Here is a 26,735-nt window from a genome sequence, read left to right as displayed (position 1 = left end):
GCCGCCCGCCTCGGCTCCCCTAGCAACAGAGCCTGGCTCCCTTAACTCCCCCAATCAGCAGAGGCTTGCTCCGTCAGAGCCAATGGAGATGCACGGGGCGGAGCCTACCCTCTGCCAGCGGGGGAAGGGCCGCCCCGCTCGGCGCCGCCATTTTGGCCTCTGAGAAACAAAAGAGTCGAAGCCGCTGCTGGCGGGGAGCTATTTGGCAGGTAACCGCACCTCTCGTTTTTTTATTACTGTATTATTATTATTATTATCATCACCACCAGCATTATGGTTCCCACCCTTGGGTGTCTCAAGGTGTGAGGAGGAGCCGAGGAGTCTCATCCCATCTCGGGATAGGAGCCCAAAGGTCCCTTCCATGCCGGCTTGAGAAGAGCCGGCGGCTGGGGGGCAGGGCCCCCATCTTCCGCCCCTTCTCCCTGCGGGTGGAGCCGGTTGCCACATCCGCACCCTCTCGCTCTCCCCCGGCACCACGTTGCTTTCTCCCGTCGTCCTCGGGCAACCCGCCTGAGGTAACAAGCTCTTGCGGCTCCTGTAGCCGTTGAAACCCCCAAAGCCCCGTCGTGGCAGCGTCGTTGGAGGCAGCGGACTTAGAGGGAGGCTTGCAGTTTCCAAGGGATGCTTCTAGGAGAGGGGTAGGATGAGGAAACGAAGCCTTTGAGGTGCCCCCTACCTGCCCCCTCAAACCCCACACATCCCAGTACCAGCGCATATGATGTGGGACCCCCCCCCTCGTTTGTCTCTCTGCAATCCCCCCCTCCCCACTTTCTACCCGGCAGGAATTGGTTTGCCGCTCGGTATAGCTGAGCACCTCTCTCTCGCCCTCTATGTTGCGTTTGGCTTGTGATGTGGGCCCGCATCACCGGCCATCCAAACTGAAAATGGTCGGGCGGGGGTGGGCAGGAGGAGAAAATTGCTGCGAACATTTCAAACCCTCCCCCTTTATTGCGTTTTTTATTATACATGCACTTTTATGTTGGGTTTGTTTTAACACTTGAATCGTCATCCTTCTCTCCTTGGGTGAGATTTCTCTTTCCTTTATCTTTCCCTTATCGGAAGGTGTACGCAGGGTTAGAAAACCTTTCGCATAGGGCCAGGAGGTCATAAAATGGTGAGGTACTTTGAACTTCTGGGTGGGTGTGGTTTAAAGCTTTTATTGTGATGGGAAATGCATGACTCATTGTTACTCTGCAATTTTGAAATAACACTGGATGACTAACCAGGTACTTGTATATGCTCTCCTGTGTTTTTTTCCCCTTTCTCCACATGTTGCACCTGCCTGGTGTATTTGTATGAGATTTGTATCATGAATTTGGAACATCTTGGTCTTACATTGTAGTAACATATTAGCTATTTAATTTAATGTCTAATTGACTTCTTCCCAGGCAGTACACTGTGTGTTGAAAGACCTTTTATTGCCCTGAAAAAATATTAGCAGCAGCCTGTGGTACTGTGGTTGTTTTGACATGCGCATGACACCGTCTTAGTGTTCTATATTTCTGATGTAATTTTCTTCTGTTTCAGCCTGATTTTATAGCACACCATGCCCTACAGACTTGCTGTGGTTGGCATATTATTAACATGGCTAATAGTAAGTCAGTATCTACCCAAATAACTTCTTCCAAAGCTCTTAACATTTAATTAGAATGCTTTTTCAGAGCAAATTGCTCAAAAGTGTGCAAAAATGTAGGTAAAACAGAACACACATGGAAGAAGTTCAGTGATTGCTAGCAGTCATGTTGAAAGTTAGTTGAAATGTTATGTGAACAAAGTTGTAACCAGAAGGCAACCAGTGAAGTAGCTTGCCAAGGAGGCTGCAGGAAGCTTTGGAGATTCTGGAATGTTGATAGAAATGCATATGGTGGTCCATTGCCTCTTGAGGAGATGTGGATTATTATCTGTACCACATCAACTTTAATAGCTTTCCAAAGCTTCCCAGTTTACATCCTGGTACAGAATTATCCAAAATACATGAAGATGGCTACCATATCTTAATCATTGACAAAAGATGTCAACCTTCTCACCAGATGGTTATAGTGAAAACAGCTTAAGTCACCAGTGATTACTTCAAGGCTCCATTGTGCAGTGAGCAGGAGTGGTTATTTCCCATCAGTTATGAGTGATCCTTCAGTTTCTAGACAACAAACTGTCAACCATCATTACATTAGCCATGTCACCATATTTTCCACATTCTTCTGATACGTGATAAGGTATGATATAGAAGGACAAGCTGGACATAAATTGGCTTATTTAGGATAGGGGTAGGTAACCTGTAGCCTTCCAGATGTTGTACTACAACTCCTGCCATCCGTTACCATTGACTGTGCTGCCTGGGGCTGATGGAAGCTGAAGTTCCAACATCTGGAGGGCCACAGGTTCTCAGTCCCCGATTTAGGATTTATAAATGAAATTAATGGAGATATATTGCACGTAGTCAATTTATAATAAATGCTATTGACATCTTAGTTAACTGGATTGTTTTGGTTGTTTACACCCCTTTTGCCAGTAAGGGGCAGTACTCTGTTGCTTGAGGTGAAGTATTTACATAATCCAAATTTACTTATGTGAGTTCCCCACAGTCATTGGGGATGTTTGGCATGTGAGAGCCAAGATCTTATAGCTGTCTGCCAGTCACTTCATAGCCACCAGTGATCCTTCCCTTGCATGTTTAAGGGAGTAAAGATAGAGATCTTGTTGATGGATGGGGTGAAACTACAAGACATCCCACCATCTTTTAACCGTTGACTTCACTAGGAAGCAAAAAGTAGTAGTTTCTACAAATAGGGATATTATTAAAAGTGGGATTTGGGCAGTGTTAGGAAACTCAGATATATAAGCTAATCGCCAAATGGTGCCTTAAACCTAGGTTACTGTTGTCAAAATGGAATGTCTAGATGTCTTTTTCCTCAGTGTGGTTTTTTATTACAATTTTTTTTCATTTCTATACTGCTTTATATTTTAAAGAGAAAAATCTCAAAGTGGTTAACAACATATTAAAACGTCAACTAATACAATCCAGAACAAAACAAATTCAAGCTTCAATGAAAATATTTCAGACTGTTTCCCCCATATTTATTTACCTACTTAATTTATATAGCTTCCCCATAGTAGAAGTACTCTAGGAAGCCAGTGTGGTGTAGTGGTTAGAGTGTAGGACTAGGGCTTGGGAGATCAGGATTCAAATCCCCACACAGTCATGAAGCTTTCTGGATGATCTTGGGCCAGTCATAGCCTCCTAACCTATCTCACAAAGTGTTTGTGGGTATTAACTGAGGAGGGGAGTAAACTATGTACACCTTGGAGGAAAAGGTGGGATATAAATGCAATAAATAAGCTTTTCTGCTTACCTTCTTAAGAAAGCTGGAGGGGCCAGCCAGATGGAGATGCCAGTTGTGAGCCTGGTATCCAGAGATTTATATGTAGTTGCAACTGGACCTACGCCTGTCACAAAACGCACCTGGCTGATTTTGAACACTGATGGCCAGTGAAGGGATCCCTCATCCCCCTCACAAAGCATAGAGCCCATTGGAGATGGTGGTGATGACACAGATGGCTGTATGACCCCCTTGCATTTTCATAATCCATTTAGCTGAATTACTTGGATTGGAGAGACTAATGCCTCTGCTATCCATTGCAACCAGCTTGCTAAATACTTTATAAATAAAATGATGCATATCTGTTTTGACTAGGATGCCATATTTCAACTAGAGATAACTTTAGCACCCCTTTACAGTTGTACCTCGGAAATCGAACGGAATCTGTTCCGGAAGTCTGTTCAACTTCCGAAATGTTCGGAAACTAAAGCATGGCTTCTGATTGGCTGCAGGAAGCTCCTGCAGCCAATCAGAAGCTGTGGAAGCCCCGTCAGACGTTCGGCTTCCAAAAGAGGGTTCGAAAATTGGAACACTCACAAGGTACGACGACATTTATTTGGAATGGGCAAGGTAGTAGTGTAGATGTCTGTATAAAAAGTTTCACAGAATCTAAAGTGAGATGAAGTAGAGCCTGTCCAATCTCCCCAGGAGGGTATTTTGGAACTGGCACCATCAGTGAGAAGGCCCTGTACCTGATACCCACCAGCCATATTTCCAATGAACTGGAGAGTAGAGCCCCTGAAACCATTCTTAAGGAATGAGCGCATTCATGTAGATGGAAGTGGTCCCATGCCACTGAGGGTTTTAAAGACTAAAAGCAACACTTTAATTTGAGGCCAGAAAAAGATGTAGTTGATATAATATCAATGTTTTATGTCCCACACACTAACTAACATTCTGGCAAATACACTTTGTACCAATTGCACTTTTAAAATTCTGAAAGCAGCCACACATAGACAATGTTGCACCAGCCCAGATGATTACTGTGATTTATGAATATGACTAGTGCATGAGTAACGAGTCAAATCCATGCTTTCTAAGTAAGACCACAACTAGACAAAACTGGTAAAAGGCACTCTTGCCTGCTTACATAATCTGATTAGTTTCAGGAGTACCCCCAGACTTCATACTTAGTCCTTCAGATGGAGTTCTGTCATTGCCTGGATTAAGGATCATTTTGTTTGCTCCCATCCATGCCAAGACTGACTCCAGATACCAAGTCAGAGTTTTCACAACTTCTCTGTGGTTAGAGGATGGAATGAGAGATAGAGCTGTGTGTCATCAACATACCAATTGCACTACATTTCAGAATTCCAGATTATGTCTTCCAGTGGTGCCATTTATAGAATAAACAATGCTGAATCAGAAAGCACTGAAGTTGTTATTGTAGTGGACCTGCTGAACTAGCATGTATGTAACATGATGGATGAAATTATACATGCTGTGAAAGGTGAGGTACATAGCCTAGGATCCTAGAAGCAGCCTAACTTCTGGATGCCCAACTGATATTTGTTATAGACACTTATGCTTCTTCTCAGTTAATATTCAGCATGCCATCTTCCATCCCTTTTGGAAACCAAAGGCATTTTGATCAGTGTGAGTGCTTTGGTAATAGGAACATTAAGCTGGGTCAGACAATTTATCAGTTGAGGCCAGTATTGCCTACTACTTTGACTGGCAGTGGTGCCCTACTTGCTACTTGATTTGTTTTTACACTAATGATATCAGTTTGATATGGCACCCTTTTCATCAAAAGTATGTGCCCTGAGCTACAGTTCCTCCCCCCAATAAGGATTGTTTACTATGTGAGACTGTCCTTGAATGGGCATTTATGTCATGGCTACTACACTCTACAATTGTATTCATCTTAAAACACACCTTATATATTATTTCAGTAATCCTAACAACTACAGCTCTCTAAGATTGATCAGTACTGTATTATTAGTTCCATATTTCACTTGTACAATGGAGGCTTGTCTAAGGCATCCAAGTGACTTTGTAGTTGCATGATTTGAATGTGAAACTAACTTTTAATAGTACTGCCTACTTTGTTGTCTGACCCTACCCCACTAGCTTGTCCAGAAGGGAATGTGGCTCTCAGACTGAAAAGAGTTCTTCACACTTGCCATAGAGAATGATTAAATTTTCCATGTTTGTGTTTAGTAAAGAAAGCTAAAAACTTTGAAATGAAACTGCCAAGTTTGCATTATATTGTATTTTCAGTTGGCATCCATTAATTCTTCTTAATGAACTTTTTTCTGTGGAAAAATAAAGCATTGGTGCCGCACATAACTTCTAAGTACTCCTTGTTCTACAGCCCCATCCCAAGAAGTAGGAAATTCAAGAGCTTGTATTTGATGTTGGTGGGAAGACCTGACAGTGCTATGGCTGGTCACAAATTACAGCAGTAGCAACTTTTTGGGAAATGAGACCTTGAGCTTATGTGTTACACCCATTCAAAAGCATTCAGAGTAGTTTTAAAAGATGGTGCACACACATTCCATTCCAGCAGGCTGCAACAGTGAGAGATAGTGGGAAGCAGGGCCAGTCCATCAGTTATGCCTGAAAAACCCAGCTCCACCAGACCTACTCTCCTTTAACTGGCAGCAGTCATTCCAACAGCAAGAGAAAAGACGCTGTGTCTTTCTGCCAGCTCTGCTGAAAGGACCAGTTTCATCAAGCTTCTCGTGTCCCTAAACTCTTTTTCCAGCTAGTCAATATAAGAACTACATACCACGGAGAATTGTGGGTTTGGTTCCAGACCACCGCAATAAAGTGAATATCACAATAAAGCAAGACACCCAATGCTTTTTGTTTCCCAGCGCATATAAAAGTTATGCTTACACTATACTGTAGTCTATTAAGCCAGGCCCCCCTGGCTGCAGGGCGGGAGGGGGAAAACCTACACACATAGGATCTCCTCTACAGATGTTTCCCCTCAATATGCATATGGCAAAGAGTGGGTGGCATGATGGCAGAGGTAATAAGCTTATCACATGTCAAATTCATGAGGGAATCACCCAACTAGGGCTGTGAAGATAGGCTGGAGCACAAAATAAAGTTATATTAGAGTCCTTTGCTGTTCTCTTTATAAGGAGGTCTGACTGTGTCATTATTTTTTCAGGCAAATTAGGACTTTTTTTCTTAAGCAGATGGCTCTGTAACTGGTGGTACAAGCCACTTTATGTACTGCCTTCCATTAGTTGTAAATCTCTATACAAAGCCAGCAACCCCTGGAACTACCCTCCTGTGTGACCATCCCTACCTGTCTGGAGCGGACCTTGCCCTCTGCCTTGCTAACCTGGAACTGGGATGCTTCAAGAGCCTTCCTGCCTCCTTCCTAGAGACTGGAGGGCTCAAAGAGCTACTGTATTTTTCGCTCTATAAGACGCACCAGACCACAAGAAGCACCTAGTTTTTGGAGGAGGAAAACAAGAAAAAATATATTCTGAATCTCAGAAGCCAGAACAGCAAGAGGGATCACTGCGCAGTGAAAGCAGCAATCCCTCTTGCTGTGCTGGCTTCTGTGATAGCTGCGCAGCCTGCATTCGCTCCATAAGACGCAGACACATTTCCCCTTAATTTTTAGGAGGGAAAAAGTGAGTCTTCTAGAGCAAAAAATACGGTATTTCCATAACTGGTTTCTCCCCATTTATTATATTTTTTCGTGTATAAGACAATGTTTTTTGCTGATTTTTTTCAGTCAAGAATTGGGGGTCATCTTATACACAGAATGTGAATGTGGGGCAGGGTTGGAAAGCTTGACTGCTTTCAGGCTACACTGTGGGGAAAGGCGCTTTGCTAATGCTCAGAGGCACTATTTCCCCCTCAGCCAGGAGTGAGCCTGGTGCATGGAGCTCAAGCGTCACGAGGTATCCTGTAGAAGCCCCTCTAGTGCGACACTGAAGAGGACGCCTCGTCGCCCTGTCTGGAAGACTCTACTCTGCCCGCCTTCCTAATCTTTCAGCTGACCTTCCAAAGTTCCAAAGTTTCGTGACTTAAGCTGTGCGGCTGCCAATCCACACTGAAGGTGTTATTTTGGGGAGGGGAGGGGGTGGCTTCTCTGGCTCCAGTGCCCACCTGCTTCACATTGCCCTGTACAAGGATATGCGGTTGGCTGCGAGCACTCCTCGATTGCTCCCAGCTCTGGTGGCTCTGAAACCAGGACCTGGGCGCTGCTGCCGCGGTCTTCATTCAGAGCAGGATCGGGCAGGTTGAAGCTTAGGCTGCAAAGCGCGGGAGGGCAATGGACAGGCCCCCTCTCTTCCCCCTCTCTTGCCTGCCTGTTTTGATCCTGGGCACTTTCTGCCTGGGCTTGAAGGCAGTCTCCCCAAAAAAACTCTCCCTGGCACTCTAAATGAAAAAAAAGTTGCCCGTTTTCATGTTTTAAATACTGATTTCTTAATTTTGGGTTAAAAAAATAGAGATCTTATACATAGGGGCATCTTATACATGGAGAAATACAGTACAGTCAAACCTCGGTTTCCGAACGTCTCGGCTGCCGAACATCTCAGAAGCCAAACACCGAAAACCCGAAAGTGAATGCTTCTGTTTTCAAACGGATCTCGGAAGTTGGATCACTTCTGAGGCGCGTTTCTCAATTTTCCCCATTGAACTTGCTGACAGCCCTTTGATCCTTGGTTTTTGAACGTTTTGGAAGTTGAACGGACTTCCGGAATGGATTACGTTCAAAAACCAAGGTTCTACTGTGTTTATTTTTCGGTTGCGTGCCTCAGGTCCCAATCACGTATGTATATTATGTGTTGTTTGTGGGCCCATTGAATAGTATTTAAATCAGTAGCAAACTGCTGTGACTAGTAGAAGCAATCACTAGAAGTTAACAGGAAATGAGTCACAGTAGGGCTGTAAATGAGTAAAACTGTAAGGTGCCATATATTGGAATTATTTCAAGAGGTGTAAGTAAGAATAAGGATGTGGTCCTACCATTGAAATATATATATATATATAATAAAATCACACAGAATAACTACATTCTGGTGAATTGCCTGGCAGGTATTCTAATGTCATTCTAACAAGGGTATTGAAAACAATAGCAAACTTAATCATTACCTTGTTTTTCAGATTTTCCAGTTCTGTCTGGTTACTTTTTGTACCAGTCTTAATAGGGCTTGATTTTTAATTAAAAATATATAGTTTACTTGTGACAACTGTTTAATAAGTATCTACAAGTATCTATTCAGGTTGGATTTAACTATGCCTACCTGGACTTGTCCATACTTCTTTTGTGCTTTCTTTTCCCCTTCCCCTAGGTGTTCATGGGAGCTATTTTCTCCTTGCTAGGCATGGCCTGAGACATAGTAGAAATAGGCTGGGCACATGTATTTCTGTCTCCCCTCTCCTGTGGCTGTTTGCCACTTTGGACCTTGCCCCTGTTAGATGGTTAAAGCAGAAGATTGATTAATTTCAATATGTATTGATTGCAACAGGGATGATGGGCCATCAGTTAGATTCACAAACAATAATGTTAACTGAATGTATTCTGTTGTTGTTATCACATATACAGTGGTACCTTGGTTCTTGAACTTAATCCGTCCCGGGAGTCCGTTCGACTCCCAGAACAGTTTAGAAACCAAGGCGTGGCTTCCGATTGGCTGCAGGAGCTTCCTGCACTCAAGCGGAAGCTGTGTCGGACGTTTGGCTTCCAAAAAACGTTCGCAAATTGTAACATTTCTGGGTTTGCTGCATTCAGGAGCCGATTTGTTCAACACCTAAGCTGTTCAGGAACCAAGGTACCACTGTATTGCATTCTTTCTAATGCAAGTAGATGTACACTCATTATGGCAACTCATAATAGAAAGAATCTGGACATTGCAGACAGAACCAACCAACACACAACAAGCAAGCATCTTTCCAAAACCTTAAGGCTACATTTTGTTTGAATGATTTTTTTTTTTGGGGGGGGGGGTCCAATAGGGTGAGTGTTTGTTGGGTTGGGGGATCCTCATATTTTAAAAGTGTGTCCAAGCTGTGTTATTTAATCAAATTACAGACAATTTTAACCAAGTCATTTTGTGTCTTGGTATTTTGTATAGTTTGTGCTAGAAGAGGAAAGCAAATTTTTGAAGAAATATTTTGCTAGATAAATCGAAATTGATTAGATGCTACTAAATAAAGTCCAGTATGGTATGTTTTAAAATGTATAATTTATTAAGTGACAAACTTCTGACATTCAGTTCAGATACGGAGTCCACACCCTACTCCTGCATTGTTTCAAAATCCAATAACCTTTAAAGAGGAGAAGTGAAAGAAAACATGGGAACAGTGGAAAAAAACTTAACCTGCAATGGAAAATTTTAATCTCTCGTGCAACATGCAGTGATGCTAAACTGGATCTTCTACAGATTATTATTATTTTTTTGGTCAGCTACACAATGTGCATTGGCTTGCAATGCAATTAATAAATCAGCTATATCATAGAGGAGCTTTTACTTTATTTTACCCTGATCTTGTACAACAGGTGCATGGGAAATCTGCAGCCCTTCAAATAGTTGTTGGACTGTAACTCCCATCAACCCTGACAATTAGCCATGCTGACTGAAGGTTGCAATCCAACATTATCTGGAAGGCCAGAGCTCCCCCCTCACCCACTGTATCGTTGTTCATTTAACGGCTCTGTGCATGCATGGATTCGTGTGCAATAGTTAAAGCTGCATCATAACCCTAACAAATGTCACAGAATAGTGACATTACCTGTGTTTGTCAGAAATGTGAAATACTATTTATTTGTTCTCACATTTTCACAAAATTCATCTGAGGTTGTCTTGTCTGAATTCACGTTTCTTGTCATTTACCAAATATGGTCAGTTCTTGTAATATCTACATGTAAGGTTTATAAATTAGATAGTAGAGGAGGCATTGCCCTCTTGCCTTTAATGTGATCTTGCAGTTTTCTAGACTGATACACTGCTCTTTAAAGGTTTCACCTTGCATTTACTTAACTATGTTGTTTGCATGTCCTTTGCTGACTGCAGGTGTCCTGTGAGAGTACAATGGAAATAAAAGCTGAGCAGCGTAATCATGATATGGTCATAGATCTCCTGAAATTACTTTTAAAAGTTTTAACAAGGAAAATATTTGACCTTTTTTGGTGTTATTTTTAATAATTCATCTTTCTTTATATAAGAGGGGATCATTTTGTAATTAAAATGATAATGTATTAAAGCTTATGTGCCATTTGGTTGTTGAAGAAGTTAAGGAGCTGATTTCTCCCCCTCCCTTGCCCCAATTATGAGTCCAGCAATCAGCATGACGAAGCCCTTCCTCTTTTTGCCCCTCTCCATTTGTACAGCTAATGATGCGTGAAGCCTAATTATTATTAACCCCAGTGTAGGTTTTAGTTCTACAATACTTTCAGAGGCAATCATTTCTATCTACTGTGACTTTTATTTTGATTAATATTATGCAAAAAATACTTACATTTCTGCTGATCTTGTTCTTTTGAATTGCAAGCCACCAAACAGCATTCATCCCTACTGTGACATTTTATTTCAGATGTGTGTGTTCTAGACTGATAATAAAACTTTCACCATTTTCCGTGGTTAAGATGTGATGCTTAATTTTAGATTTAACTTCCATCAAGGAGATTTAAGGATCACATGCTTTTAAATAGTTGAAATAGTCCTGCCTCAAAAATAAGCTTTTTTGGCAAGTATGTAATAAACAGTTCTATTTTCTCTTGACCTCTTTTTGTTCTTTGCACTGTTGCATCATTGTGTTCTTGCTTTACTTGTTTGTATTTTCTCTCTCAAGAGAAACTTTGCTTCCATCCCTGCTGCTGATGCTGATTTCTTATGGGAGCTCTGCTTTATTAACCTCTTGAAAAATTTCCATTCATACATAATGCTGCTGGTACTGACGTAATGAATGCAGTGATAGGACTTGAAGTAGGATTTCCATCCAGTTATTAAATCCAGTGTTGGAAGTCTGTTGGTATTTAGCATATATTTTGATCTCTAAAACTAGAAAAACTAAACTTTCTGAAACAAAATATATCTAGATAATGTGGGCTCCCTGTTAAGTCAGTACTTACTTTTTGCTCCTTGTGAAGCTAGGAATGGGGACATTGAAATGTTCTGCTGTTCTTGGTATCCCGTGAAGGTGACTAGAGATGTCTTCTGGGGACTGGGGCGGCTGTGAGGCTATTCACTTCTACTGCCCTGATCCTTTGGACAAAAGGATAGATAAAAGTATTATGGATGGATTTCTCGCCTCTCCCAAAGCAGGTTTATGTGTGGAATGGTAATTCTAGCAATTGTGAGCGTAAAGCCGGAGGATTATTCCTGGTTCATATGAAATGAAAGGGAATGACTTTGGGAATAAACTGCATTCTCAGCTTCTCAGGAGGAACTTCCATGTGTAGAGAAAAACCAGAACATATTAGTCTAGTAGGGCAAGAAAATCATTGTAAGAAGTAGCTGGAAAATATTTATTGTAGGTGTCCCAAGTACCAGGGAACTTTCTGATCCTCAACATCCAGTCTCTTCCTTGATGAGAAGTAGGTAGTCTGTTCATTTAAGCAAAATAATTGAGTGAGGGAGGGGAGATAGGCAATTTGGTATTGTGAAGAGTCTGCCAACAAAGAGAGGGACGGTAGGAGACTGATGTGAAGGAGTTTCACTCACGTGGCTTGCTCATTGGGAAAAGCAAGAGTTTTGCAAATTTTAAACTTTAAAAATTCCCACCTCAATTCAGATTCCCTTTACTCTTTTTAAAGTAGTGACTATTAATGGCTCCATTCATATCAACACCCAATGTTTATTCTAGGTTTTTTATTTCAAGGATGCATTTAGTTAAACGCTGAATGCTCGAGACTGTGCATAGCCAGTATTTTGGATAATTTTCTAGATAGTTTAATAAATACTTAAGATTTTTTTCATTAAGGGCATAACTTGTAGTTAGACAGAAATGAGAGAGCAGAAATAATGAAAATGAAGTAGAGAGAGTTAGCCATTTTTTTGGGGGGGGGGGAAGGAGACTTTTAGAAAGGCTATTGCCAAAACAAAAGCATTTGTTGTATTTCAGTAATTGAACTCCATGTTCCCAGGCACATGGGTCATTTTCTACATCTCAATATTTAAGTAGGATATTATGTTCTTGGGGAAGATTGTTAATAATTAAAATACTTTATGTTTTATACTCAGAAGATTTAGCAGGAGTTAAAACGCTTTTCCTTTAGAGTTATATAAATGGTATTATGAGGGAAAAGACATAAAATCCTGTTTGGGGTGGAAGTGTGAAGAATAAAGATGCTGTTGTTACCTTGATCTAAAGCAGGAATGGATCATTGGAAAGCTGTACATAACAAAACTTTGCCTAGGGACACCTAGTAGCCTAGGATTGCCTTGAACTGCATTCAGACAGGTTTTTTAAATGTCAAGTATGCTGCAAGCCCCACAGGGACTGTTTTTAATCCCTCTTAGCTTACACATGGACTTCTGACCAGCAAGATCAGTATAGGTAACACAGTCTCTAGATTGAAAATGTGCAGTAAATAAAACCATGAACCATGAAAACTTAGTGAAGTGGTTAAACACACAAGTTATGAATTGTGAAGCCTGTGATTTAGATCTCTTGCTTCACCATATGCTCACTATAAGGCATCATTCTCTGGTATGGGAACAATAATGTAATCACAAGTAAAATTCCAGGGAAGGGAGGCAAAGACTACTTCAGGGCCTGCTCCAGCTGCTTTTCCCCTCTCCCTCTCAGGTGTGTGTGATCTACTGTCATCTACCCAATGGGGAGGATTCAAGGAAGAGAGGTGATATTGATGCTGATGTCTTCTCTCCCAGAGAAGACTATTCCAAAGAGTAGATGCCAGAGAAGGGCCAGCTCCACTTCTAGATCTTGACAGCATGTGAAAAGGTGTAGAGCCCATGCCAGATATTATGTGAGGAAGTATGTATGAGAAAATGCTCTGTGGTGCGGTATGCAAGACACAGGCAGTTTAGGACTTCAAAGTTAAATTTTAAAAAAGCAGCACCTATGAGTTGTGCTTTGAAGTAAAAAGACAACCAATGAAGTCACAACTGCTTTAATGCACATCAGTAAATAAGGGACTGCAACATCTGGACTAATTGTGATGCTTTTCAAATCCATTTTCAAGGGCATGTTAATAGGAAATGTTTTTCTGTAGTGTAAGCAGGAGGTTACCAATGCATGAAGAACAAAAGCAAGATTCTGTTGCATAATACTGGAATATTATGCATGCCCCTGTATGAGAGACAGCTTTCATGCTCATGTTTGAAGGTGGGGCCTGTTGAATCATGTCCTGGGTGATACCCAAGAGAATGCAGTTTTGTAAATACACACGGTTCAGCATCCTCTGTGGACTGCTCTGAACATATATGAAAGAAAACAAGTTGTGAAAGCGCTTGAAAAATTAATGAGCTCGCTGGGGAAGAGTGGAGAGCGGCATACGTTTGCGTATCAGGTGAAATCTGTAGCAAATACATTTTTCTGTGAGGATCAGAGGTTGCAGAGATTATTTTGACAAAGTCTTTATGTGTTTGCACACATGCATGCATTTTCTGTTATGGTGACAGAGCAAAATTTCTTGAATGTATTGTCATGATTTCAATAGCTTGTTTATTTGGAAGTAAGCTAGGGTTGCCATATTTCAAAAATAGACTCAGTGTCTATTCTGAGTAGGAATACAACCCAATGCATCTCACCCGGAGTAGGTGATCATTGGATGCATCTTTATCTGAGGGTATTGCTATCGTGGAGTAATTCATTGGAACTGGAAAAATAGTGCCATCTTCTGGATAGAAGTGTGTTGCAGAAATGGACTGGATGCAATAGTAGTTAGGTAGTCAGAATGTGCTTCACACCAGTAAGCCATTAAGAGTTAACATTAGGTATACGCATTGCTTATCTTCTGTAGTATCACAGGTATGAAGTTATTGAGCTTAAAATATTTTTTTAAGTGTGGATTACATTGTATTTTCACTGGGTAGTGTTCCTGATGATAATATTGTTATGGTCCAGCAAGCATTTGTTAAATTTCTGTTCACTCTACCGACGGCAGCAAACAACAAAACAATGCACAAAATTTGAAAATGACCTGAAATGTATCTTAAAAAGAATTAAGTATCCTCAGTGCTAATAAGTTCAATATTATCAGTATCACATACACATCTATTGTTTAAAATCCTTCTGTGTGTCTGTGTATGTTTGTGCATGTGCACACATACACTTCTAGAAATTTATCAATTTTTATAAAAAAGAGTTGTTTGTTTCTGCAATCCATTGCCATTTAATTTTTAAGATAAATTTTGTGCACACCTACTTGGAAGCAAGGATCTTTGAATTCTGGGATTTATTTCTAAGATGACATGCTTTGCACAGCTTTGCACTGTGATCCTGTACTTGGGTCTATCTAAAAATAAGTCTGCGACCTAGAACACTTTGTGGTCTCTCAGAATTAGCTGCATGATTGTTCATGTAACACTCTTTATGGGAGAACCAGTGGTCACATTATTTTTAGCTACAAATCTTAAAGACTAAACTATATTAGACCTTTGCTATATTTGCTAATAGGATTTAGCTCATCTCTGCTTTTCATTTTCAAGATGATCAAAATAGACCATTGAGCTTCTAAATGTGTGATCCTCAGTCTTGAAGACCACTCTAATTCTGTACGATATAATGTTTGTCATCTTATAAGGAGAAAAACATATGTAGATACAGAGTAAACTTTTAAGATTATCCTCCTGTTTAAGTTGGAGATAAGGTTGCTAAGCATAAAACAAGCAATGCTGAACATACTATTTTTATGGAAATATGCACGATAGGTATTGATGTGTTTTACAAATCAGGGGGAATGTGAATTTCTGTCTATTTATGTGATCTATGTATGCACAGTTTTCTGAACATGAATTCTTTTCAGTTCTCTTTTTGGAAGCTGCTCTCAGAAGTCTAAAGCTTTTCTTTAAACTCTTGAGTTCAAAAAGCTAATTTGACATTCTGATTCATTTTATATTTGCTGTTTATATGTTTTTAAATGGATTTGTATATTTTAATATATTGTTAAGTACCATCCTGAGAACCTTTGAGTTAAAGTGCAAAAATACAAACTCACCTAATAATAATTAAATGGAAAATGCTTGTGTTTATTCTTCTGGGACCCCTCTTTTAAAAAAGCTCAAAAAGCTAAATTTCAAACTCCTTTATTACCTGGGGAGTTCAAAATGGTGTTGAGGAACTCTTTTCAAAGGCTAGTTTAGGTTGTGGCCAGGCTCTTTCTTTTTAAAATGAATAGTAATAAATAGTGTGTGTATGTATGCATGCAGACTAAAAGAAAGGAAGCATCAAATGGAAACAGTGTTATTTGCATGTTCTATCTACGACAGGCTTTAGAAGGCTAGATGGGTATCCGTAATATGATATAGAGAAAAGAGTGGAAATGCGTCATTTATCTACAGTTTTGCCCTGTGGACTATTGTGCTGATAATAAAATGCTGCAAGGGTTAGCAGATTTGAACAGCCAAGAGAAACAGTGCGAGTGCTTCTCCCCCTTCCACTTTCTGCATTGACATTCTCCCTGCTCCTTTGTAATAGGCACGCCTAGTAGCTGTGTGCTAATCCCAATTGGCTAAAATTGTGAGAGGCGTGGTATGCAGATTATGGTATGACCTCACTCCTGTTTGTCTCAGTGCTTAGAGCTTGTTGGCTCTTTTCAGTTTCTGCTTCATAGCGGAGAGTTTCACTTCTCTTTCTCTCGCTCTCGGTTGCGAAAGAATCTGTTATTTGTGCTCTTTCAGACAACGTTGCTAAACGAAAAGGGATTTTCTTCTGTTTCCATAGACTTTCTAGCGGGAATAAACATATACTGGAGAAGCGATCTCTGTGTGAGCCGCCTTCACAACTGCCACATTGGTGTGTCTAATGTGCTACAAGGATGAGCCCGGCATTTGGAGCTATGGAAGTGGAGCACTATTCCAAAGGCGTCCTGCTAGAGCCTTTTGTTCATCAGGTTGGAGGTCACTCCTGTGTCCTCCGGTTTAATGACAAGACCATCTGTAAGCCCCTTATCCAGCGAGAACACCTGTTCTATGAGACCCTTCCTACAGAAATGCGTAAATTCACTCCTCAGTATGAAGGTATGTTATCAACCTTAGAAGGGGGTTGGGCTTTTTTATTCCTTTTGTAAATCCAAATGTGCTGTTTTGTCTCTAAAGTCTCTTATGCTGAAGAGATTTTAGGGGATTTCTTTTCATGCATTTTGATATTGTCTGAGCCAGGCTGTGGAGATACAGGGTGGAGATGCTTGCCAGTGGGTCTTTGGGCTGCATAACAGCATTAGAGTAGAACAACTCTGCTGATGATAGCCTATAGATCGGCCTTAGGCACAGGTAGGTAAGTATATTGATAATAGCTTGTAAATGTTTTCAGTAATAATGTGCTGCTTCTTTCTGATTTGTATGTGTGTGTGTGCACTTTTTAAAACAAAACAAAAAATAAACTGGATAAGATTTGCTTGTCTTACAGAAGTTTATTGTGGCTCTTTGGATTCTTTTCTACCTCTAACAATTTGGTCAGCACAGCAGGGAAGTTAAAATTTACTGTTAAAACATATTCAGCTTGTTTTTGCCCTTAAGGAGATGGGGAAAAAATGCGGTCATTAGGTAGGCAAAAGGTGAAATACCGTTGAAGAGACTGTCTCAGATGGTATGTGGGAGTAGATATTCCAGTTCTTAGCATTGCATTAGTTGACCAAAACTTTTAACTTTGAATGAGGTACTACTGGAATTTAATTAAAGATACCCGAATTTTAAAAATCTGATTACCTTTTTACATTGTATTATATTTATTCACTGAATAAAGCAACCACTATTTCACCAATTAAAAGACTAAGAGATGTCTCTTAGTTGTATTGCTATATGATGTGCACGCTTACTGAAACATTTGAAAACTTCTCATTACAAGCTTTTGGAATGAATAGATGAAAATGTACTTTATAAATGTTTGATAGAATGTAATAAATTGTACTAGCATATGTGGTTTTTCTCTTTTGGAGATGTGTGGGAGGGATTCAGGGGTAAGCGGGGGCCTCATTTGGTCCATCTCTGTTGTTTTTTCCAGGATAAAGTCAAAGGCCATTTTCTAGCTGGCTTCCCCCCCTTTCCTGTAGCTCTTTCCTGTGTGGGCAGCAGGACTGTCAGTCAGAGCTTCCGCACTCCCTACCCTTGCTACTGTAGGTCCCAGAGCTGCCTGCCCTGCTCAGAAGTGCCAGTCTCTCGCCAAGAACTCTAGTGATGAGCGGCAAGAATGTACAGATTGATTGATTTCAGGATAAAGAGAGAGGACTGAGGAAAAAAAGCCCCATTCAGCCAGTTGTTACAACTTCTGCCATAGCATTCCTATATGGCGCTGTCAGAACTTTCCTCTAAGACTCTCAAAACATAAGACAATGCTCTAGAGACTCTGAGATGAGGAAGCAAAAATGCTTTCAAAGTTCACCATGTTTTGATGTATCTCAGTCAAATTTGTTTTGTACTTCATTTTGTTATTTCCTTTGCAAGACTGCTACATAACTGAAATCAATAAAATATATTCCCCCAAGGAAAATAAAAATTGTAAAATTAAACGTGGTGATTCTAAGTGGAACCCTTTGAATTAGTTGTCTGTTGTAATGTGTGATGTTGTTCTTGTTTTGCTCTGCTCTTGCAAGCCTTTCCTTTTCCCTGGAATCTATTAACCCTCCTGAAAGCCATTTGTTTGGATAAGTGCTTTTAGCTTTGCTGTTAAGCAAAACTTAAAGCTTTTGGTGTTTCTGTGCAGGGCACATTTCACTGCAAGATGTAAATATACAATGTTTTACATCTCTTTTAGGGACAGATAAGTCAGATTTTTTAAAAAAGAAAATAATAAAAATTTTCAATAATTGAAAACGTCTCCTGTTATTATTTGATTCCTATGTGATTCTGCTCACGAGAAGAATCTCCTGTATCATTAATGTGTTGTCTTCATGATAAATTGTCTTCTCTGTGAGGTGTCACTTTGTCTAGATGTTTTGATATTTGTTAGGTTGACAGATGAGTTTTGGCCTGTGGCAGGATAAAAAACTAAGGACTGGGGTAAGAGAAAAACCAAAGTTGCTATATTCTTAGTGCAAAATTATGTTGTGTTGTAAGCTGTATATGCTTCTCATTTCTTTAATGTTAACTGTATATCTTATTTTTCCTCTGAAGGTGTGGTATCGGTAAGCTTTGAAGAGGATGAAGACGGAAACCTGTGTCTAATAGCATATCCATTAAATGGGGACCATGATAACTTGGAAAGCCTAGATAATTCTGAATGTGAACCTAAAAATAAATTGTTACGGTGGACTAATAAAAAGACTGTATTGCTAGAAAATGAAAAGTTAACTAAGGAGTGGGTTCGACAGCACCGAAAAGAAGAGAAAATGAAAAGGTAACTAAAAAAAGAGTAAGCAAAGCAAAAGCTAATAACATGATTCTTCTGTGTACACTCAAGTCTCATGAATTACCAAAAAAAAAAAAAAAAGCAGTGCAATCCTAAGCATTTTTACTTGGAAGCAGTTCCCATTGTATTTAATGGGTTTCCTTATAGATAACCGTATAAAACTACAGACTTAGTGTGGTAAAACTGGATAGGGTTGTATACTGCACATTTTTGTGCCTAGAAAGTCATTTTTCAAATTTAAGTAAGGAGCTCTGAAATTCTAGTTTTTCAGGCCTACAATATATTTAATTTGATTGATTTCAGGATTAGATTGAGGCATTTTCAGTAGGAGAAGAATATCTGGAACATGGTGTCATTTGAATCTTGAAAGTTATAAACTGTGGCAACTGTTAAATAATGCTCTTCAAATATATATATAAGAGGCCATGTTAGGCTGATGCTTCAAAAGCAATCAAAAATATTGTGGCACCTTACAAACAAGGCACTTATTTACCATATTTTTCGCTCTATAAGACGCACCTAGTTTTTGGAGGAGGAAAACAAGAAAAAAAATATTCTGAATCTCAGAAGCCAGAACAGCAAGAGGGATCGCTACGCAGTGAAAGCAGCAACCCTCTTGCTGTTCTGGCTTCTGGGATAGCTGCGCAGCCTGCATTCGCTCCATAAGGCACATACACATTTCCCCTTACTTTTTAGGAGGGAAAAAGTGAGTCTTATAGAGCAAAAAATACGGTGGCTTTTGTGGACTAGAATCAGTGCTAATCGGATGCCAGTACTCTTTTAAAAACATGGGTGAAGGCTTGACTGAGAAACCATGGGACAAATTACTTGGTTAATATAAGAAAGATAGTGGATACCACTTTTCAGTTTAAAAATCATTGTGAAATAGGCTAGTTGTAAGCAATGCACAAGTGAAGGCTAGCAGAGCACAAATATTTTCAAATGATTTTTGAAAGGCTAGGATACTTCCACTTGACCACTAATACTAAGGTTTGGTTCTTATTTTTCAGCCATAAGTTAGAGGAAGAATTCGAATTGCTGAAGAAATCTGAAGTGCTGTATTACAGTGTGGAGAAAAAAGGAAATGTCAGTTCTCAGTTTAAACACCATAATCCTTGGAGTATGAAATGTCATCAGCAGCAGTTAAAGCGAATGAAGGAAAATGCAAAACATCGGAATCAATATAGTATCCTTTGTGCAAATAAATGTATGACAACTGAACAAGAACCACATTATCGTAGGAACTGAATAGTTAAATATCAAATGTGACAAGTCACTCAAACTGGAACTTTTAGACCAAATTTGTGTTTCTCAGCATTGGCTGATGGAAGTGACTACAATGTACTATTTTCTGCTGTTGGAATTCAGGCTCTCACATAGTTCTTAGGCTGATGCTACATAAATCTGCAGACCATTTACCTTTACAGTAGCCCACAATTGATGTGTAATCTCTGCAGTTGGTGGAGGATATTGATGGTAGTGCTGTTGTCTGTATTATGTAAGGAACAATGTTGGTCATGCTGCAGTCCAAGTCAATCTACCTCTAAGCCAGTACATTCTGTTGAGGGGTGATCTGTGCTGATAGTGGTATGAGTACAGATGTGCCTTTAAACCAAGATATTCCTTAGTGCACATCTAATTTTTATATATGGAACCTCATGCTTTAATTAGTGGATAGACCCAGTGAAGTAAAGTTCTGCTGTTTCTTTATGTTGGAACCACCAGCATTCTTTCCTCAAATGGCACCAGAGGGCTTAATCTCACAAGTTCAAATGTATCTTGCTTTGCTTTTTTAATCGGAGCAAAGAAGTATGTATATTTTTTTGTTCAGTTGTAAGGAGAAAAATAATGCTATCTTAAATGACAGAGCCAGCAGCTTACTGTCTGTTCTTCTCTACTTTGTATTTCCAGTAGAATATCTGATAGAGGGAGATCATGTTTAACACATATTCTTTGTGTATATAAAGAGCTCGTGTGCTACACGTAAACCCACTTCCCTAAATCATATAGATACAGTCTACAGGGAGTGGCTTGTAGACACCTTGACATTCTGTGATTGCCATCGGAGGCAAATAGATAAGGGGGTCTGTGTGCCAAAAATAATAAATGTGCTGCTGGTTCTCTGATGTGGCACAATGATGATGTTTGGCTGTATTTTGCCTTTAAGTAGCCTATTTACTGTATGCTTCTGGAAATGAATGTACAGTGGTACCTGAGGTTAAGAACTTAATTCATTCTGGAGGTCCGTTCTTAACCTGAAACTGTTCTTAACCTGAGGTACCACTTTAGCTAATGGGGCCTCCCGCTGCTGCCGCACGTTTTCTCTTCTCATCCTGAAGCAAAGTTCTTAATGTGAGGTACTATTTCTGGGTTAGCGGAGTCTGTAACCTGAAGCGTCTGTAACCCGAGGTACCACTGTATAAGAACTGCTAATGGGTTTTTTTCAGGGGGACATTAAACCCTTAGAACACTGAAAAATGTTCAGTGAAAATATGCAGGTTCTCTGCACAAGCCTTGTAGAGAAATTTTCTGATGGAGTTGTCTGAAATATTGATAACTTATCATCAATATCTGATTGGGATAGTTTATAATATTTTTATACAGTTGAGAAGAGCAGCTGAATAGTTTATCCAAGGTTATACCTGAGTTATGTGTCAGAGCAAAAGCTTGCTGAAGCCAAATTGATTGTTTCATAGATTCTGTCCTAAATGTCCATCTCAGAGAACAATGCTTTTCTTTGGTTTGTGGAAAACAAAGCATTTTATGATACAGACCTGCCTGTATCAGCAGGGGAGGCCTTGCTGGGGGAGCACTACTATTTGAGGCTCGAGAGGTAGTGGTATTGTGGGGACCTTCTCTGTAGTTTACCCCCCCCCCAAATATGCCCAGTTATGGAACTCCTTCCCCATGGCAAAGGGGTCATCACTCTACCTGGCACCATTATCAGACTCTTCATTGGTCATCTGGGAGCAGATGATGAGTAATTTTAGATTGGGTTGTTCCCCTTCCTTTGCACTATAGTAAACTCTGTGTTCCAAGTAAGGTATTTAATATGTTTTATTGAATGTTCGTATCCTGCCCTGAGACCTTGTAGTGAAAGGTGGATAACAATGAGTTTAAAATGCCAGTCATTAATAGTGAAGTTGTACAAGTTCTAATAATAGGGGCAACACTGAGAATTTTAATTATTGGTTGGGACATTTCTTTATTTCGGCTTCAAGTATAAGAGTAATTTTGGTCACAGTTCTTCTGAGCTTTCCTTAACTAAACAGAATTTATCTTACTGGAAAACCTAACCTCGCGTTATGAGGTGCCTTGTGTGTTAGATCTCAAGATGGGAACCCGGCAGCATGGAGATGATGCATCTGAAGAAAAGAAGGCGAATCAGATCCGGAAGTGTCAGCAGAGCACTTCAGCAGTTATAGGAGTCCGAGTTTGTGGTATGCAGGTGAGTTTCAGAAAGAGCAGGAATGAATACTTTCTGCTTGTTAGACTGTGAGTGAAACCAATTTCTATTTGCGTTTTCTTCAAGTGGAAAAATTCTGGCTTTCCTTAGGCAAGCATTGCACTGTTCTGAATTTTGTGAGCTACTGATTACAGTTGTCATCAAATAGTAGAATTAAGTGCAGTGGCACTGTACATTTTTCATTATATATTTCTGGCAATTTAAGAATGGTGTCCTCATTTTCTCTAATTCAAAAAAATTCAGTGGTGTTACTCATTTTAGGCAATTTTGTAACCTTCCCACTTCCTACTTTTCCAGCTGAGAAATTTTACATTTTATTCACCATCTTGCTGAAGAAAGCTCCAGAACGTGGCAGTATCACTGTAATCAGGCGGATGGGCCACTTGAGAGCAATGCTCTTCCTTATCAAGAGCGGAGAAAGTGAGCCACTGTGCCTTTCTCTCACCATGCATGGAATTTGCTATTTAACCATCAGGCTGTCCTTGGTTAAGAAATCCAATATGGGAGATGATCACATAGAGTTCGTTTCCACATGCATGTGCATGGAGTGAAGCATGCACTCAAAAATCCTCTCTAGCAATACATTCTCTTCCCTCCCGTACTAGCAGATTTATTTATTTTAAGTGCAGATTCTGTCCTGGAGTCCTGAAAGACTAAATTTGAATGCAGATAAACTGCAAATTATTTACGATACTAATAGGCTGCACCCTTGCTTTTTTTTTAAAAAAAATAGTTTTTATTAAGGATTTTTTGTGTTAGTCTGCACCAAGTCTTTGTAGTGTGCACACTTCATAAAAACAGCCAAAGTAAGGCTCCTTTCACAAATAACATGATTGTAACTGTAAGGCAAGCTGTTACTATTTATTAGGGTGTTTGTTTGTTTGTTTGTTTGTTTGTTTCACCTTTCATTCTGGAAAGATTTCTAAGACACCTTGCAATTTAAAAGTAAATAAATAAAATTACATTGAAGCTGCTTCTTTTCCCTTTGGATCATTGTGGCTGTTCACATTGACTTTGATCACAGCATATTGCTCAGAAGGACTGACATCTGGGTGGAAGTTGCCTAGCCGTGTGCACTTTATTCCCTTCACTGCAGGTGTTTTCACTGTCCAGAGGTAGAGTAGGTGGTAGCAGTTAGCTGTTCTGCCTGGCTGTTTAGTTATTCCCTGTAAGTGAAAGATGCAAGTGAATGGGGCAGTATGGACAATAAAAATAGTTAGGGCTCCTTGCTTCTCTGCTGGCTCTATTCATCATTTTATGCAAGCTTGGTTTGATGGAATGACTACTATGAGAGAGGAACTTTTCATCTTTCTGTACAACTAGAAGAGGTCACCTATCCCACTTTTCCTTTCCTTTGTTACTTTTAGTGGTAAACATCTCTGTGCTTTCCCTTTAACAGCAGCATCTCCTTTGCAAATGATGCTTGGAAGGTATAAACGTGGTATTCATAGTCCCTTTCCTTATTTCAGGCTGCAGGATATTGCTCCAGTAGTTTCTTAGTTCATTCTTTCTGCTTTTAGAGATCCTAGTTTTAGTCACCATGCTTAATTTTTATCCATTTGAGGGCCAGCTTGTACCGTCATTTCAGTTTAGTCTTCAAGGACTGACTCATTAATCTTTGCTACCATTTTAGCAGATACTAATATGATTTGTTATGGTGTGTTAAAATATATTTTCATTGTCTCAGTTATATGCTTCAAGCTGTTGATTTCTTCTGTGATGTAGACATACACAATAATTTTATTTAAAGGGCCATTTTCCCCTTCATGAGATTGCCACCAGTAGCTTTTCAAAATGAATTAACAAGCATAGGCATGATACTGCTGTTATTGGCCTGAGTTACCAAATGCCATTATGCATGTTGTAACTTGACTTTTTAAATAGTGGCCAAGTAAATTTCTAATCCTACTTAAATTCCATGGTCTTATTTCATCAATGGAAAAACAATAATATACACCTTAAGAATCTGCTTTGGAATTAAAACGTGTTATATATGAATGATTTGGCAGTTAGAATATTCCACCTCTGACTTCCTTCAGCTATATCAGAAGACTTTTGAAAAGTTTTCCTTCTCTTCTGAAGCATATAATTTTTTGATGGTTTTAATTCAAAGTTACTGTTTCATTCAGTGCTAACAAGTCCTTTTCTTGCCTTGTATTTTCTACAGGTTTATCAGCCAGGTTCTGGCCAGTTAATGTTTATGAATAAATACCATGGAAGGAAGCTTTCGGTCCAAGGATTTAAAGAAGCACTTTACCAGTTCTTTCATAATGGGAAATACCTGCGAAGAGAACTCTTTGAACCTGTTCTAAAGAAACTGACTGAATTAAAATCAGTCTTGGAGAAACAGGAATCTTACCGCTTTTACTCCAGTTCTTTGCTCATCATTTATGATGGAAAGGAATTACAAGAGGTAGCTGTGGACTCTGATCCAGAAGACCTTGAAGGCCTTTCAGAGGAGTCTTCAGATGAATCGGCAGGCGCATATGCCTATAAGCCTACTGTTAGCTCAGTTGATGTTCGAATGATAGACTTTGCCCATACAACTTGCAGGTACTACGGAGAAGATAGCGTGGTGCATGAGGGCCAAGACACGGGTTATGTTTTTGGACTTCAAAACTTAATAGTTATTATTAAAGAAATAAGAGATGAAAGCAGTGAATAAACATTTAGAATGCAAAGCAGTAGAAAGCACTATAGTGACTCTTTGTATTCCAGAAATATTGACCACTTTCTGGTGGTAGCAACCTGTACAGACTCTGTTGGGATGGCCCCATCAGAGTCAAAGCTGTTCGGGCATTTCCTTTTAGTGGTGCTAGAGTTAGCACTGACACATCTGGGTATCTTTATTATTTATTTTAACTCTCGTGAACATTCCATATTTGATTATTCAAATACCTCTGTTATTCCTGTGTGTATATATACCAATAAAATCTTTTTGTTCATTGTAAGTGATAATGTTCTCTTTCCAAGGACCTGGGATGTTTTTGGTCATTTTGTTAAAACAAGCAGATTATTATCCCTTGGTTAAGGTGGACAGATCTTCCCTTCACATCTTTTTCATAAAGTGAAATATTTATTTTTAAGAAGCTATCCTAGTGTATTCCTAATATTAGACTCACCCACAAATAGTAGAACCAGAACAAGTGGAACTACCTACAAGTAGGATTTCCTTGGTGGAGAGTAGGTGTTGGAGGAACACATCAGGAAGCCCATGTTGCTGGAGTCTGCACTACTCCCTCCAAAAGCGATTGGTGGCCTTTCTGGAGGCGTCCATAAGCCTTGCCTGCAAATGGTGAAACCTTTTGCAGAGCCTTAATAAACTAATTAAAAGCACCCAGTTGATCCCAACAATCAACAGATATATGAGATGTCTCATGCCTGCTTTAAGATACCAAACACACAGGCCTTGGCAGCTATGGTTATTCCCACCTCTTACCTATCCTCATTTCTTGGTCTTTCTAATCATGTTGTGGAGCAGGGCATTTGTTGTTTTTCCTCTCTGACTATTGCGTTATCTGCTTCTCTCCCCCCCCCCCCACTGGAGCCAAGCTGGGGGTTGACTCTTAAGACTCTTAAATGTAAGCATTTTAACTCTTCCCCTTGGAGCTGTACGGAATGGCTTTTAAGTTGTGCCTGCTGAGAATTCACATAAATTGTCCTGTGTGGGATCTCTTGCTTGTGTCCTGGGCGTATGTTTGGCTTCAGTGTTTATTTTTCACCATGTTATCAGAATATGCAATTGCATTTTAAGTCCTGAGCCAAGTCACACACAGTTTTCCAAGGCAAGAAATAAAATGTTTTTATTTTATTTCAAATAAGAATAATAATTTTATTATTTCTAGCCCACCTATCTGACCAGGTTTCAAAGGGCTTAATCCTAAAGAAAGACATTTATGACCAACACAGTCTCGTTTATAAGCAGGTACAAACCTAGGACAGCTATGCATCTTTTCACAATAGCTGAAACCAGGAAATACCAACAAATTCCTGCAAATGAAACTGGATTCTGCAACAAGCCCTTCTCCCCCATATGATTACGCTCTGCTAATCAATGTAAGTCTTGTATTAGTGAGGTCTGCTATAGGAGACACTGATGCTATTAATGAAACTGCACCTTCACATAGGTACCTAGCTCTAAAGCACAGCCTCTCCCCACGTTTTCCTTAGTTTTCTTTGATGCTTGTCTTTGCCCATGTATGTCAACTTTCTCTAGCTTTTCTGTGTGCCATTTGCCCTTTCACTGCTGGGTCAGCCAGTTGGTGTGAGCTGGGATGAAACTATAGAGCAGGGGTCAGCAACCTTTTTCAGCCAAGGGCCAGTCAACTGTCCCTCAGACCTTGTGGAGGGCTGGACTATATATATATTTTTTTTGGGGGGGGGGGAATGAACGAATTCCTATGCCCCACAAATAACCCAAAGATGCATTTTAAATAAAAACA

General features: G+C 39.9%; 1 protein-coding gene across 1 annotated transcript; it reads left to right on the top strand.

The window, feature by feature from the left end:
* Window positions 1-50: 50 nt before the first annotated feature.
* On the top strand, window positions 51-25,244 carry IP6K2 (inositol hexakisphosphate kinase 2). Its single transcript, XM_081184284.1, has 6 exons — window positions 51-209; window positions 16,206-16,501; window positions 18,593-18,815; window positions 19,838-20,013; window positions 22,100-22,275; window positions 24,461-25,244. Exons 2-6 carry the CDS (start codon window positions 16,300-16,302, stop codon window positions 24,956-24,958), a joined length of 1,275 nt encoding a protein of 424 aa, XP_081040410.1. The 5' UTR covers window positions 51-209; window positions 16,206-16,299; the 3' UTR covers window positions 24,959-25,244.
* Window positions 25,245-26,735: the final 1,491 nt, after the last annotated feature.

This window comes from Podarcis bocagei, assembly GCF_964188305.1.
Source record: "Podarcis bocagei genome assembly, chromosome: 2".
Taxonomy (NCBI): Eukaryota; Metazoa; Chordata; class Lepidosauria; order Squamata; family Lacertidae; genus Podarcis; species Podarcis bocagei.
Note: the sequence above shows the minus strand (reverse complement) of the source record. Positions and strands in the feature narration are given on the sequence as shown.

Bases quoted from the DNA above. Each gene is read 5' to 3' on its own strand.
- IP6K2 (XM_081184284.1), top strand. From the start codon at position 16,300: ATGAGCCCGGCATTTGGAGCTATGGAAGTGGAGCACTATTCCAAAGGC. The intron at 18,816-19,837 runs GTAACTAAAAAA...CTTATTTTTCAG, and splicing joins AAAGAAGAGAAAATGAAAAG to CCATAAGTTAGAGGAAGAAT. The intron at 22,276-24,460 runs GTGAGTTTCAGA...TATTTTCTACAG, and splicing joins TCCGAGTTTGTGGTATGCAG to GTTTATCAGCCAGGTTCTGG.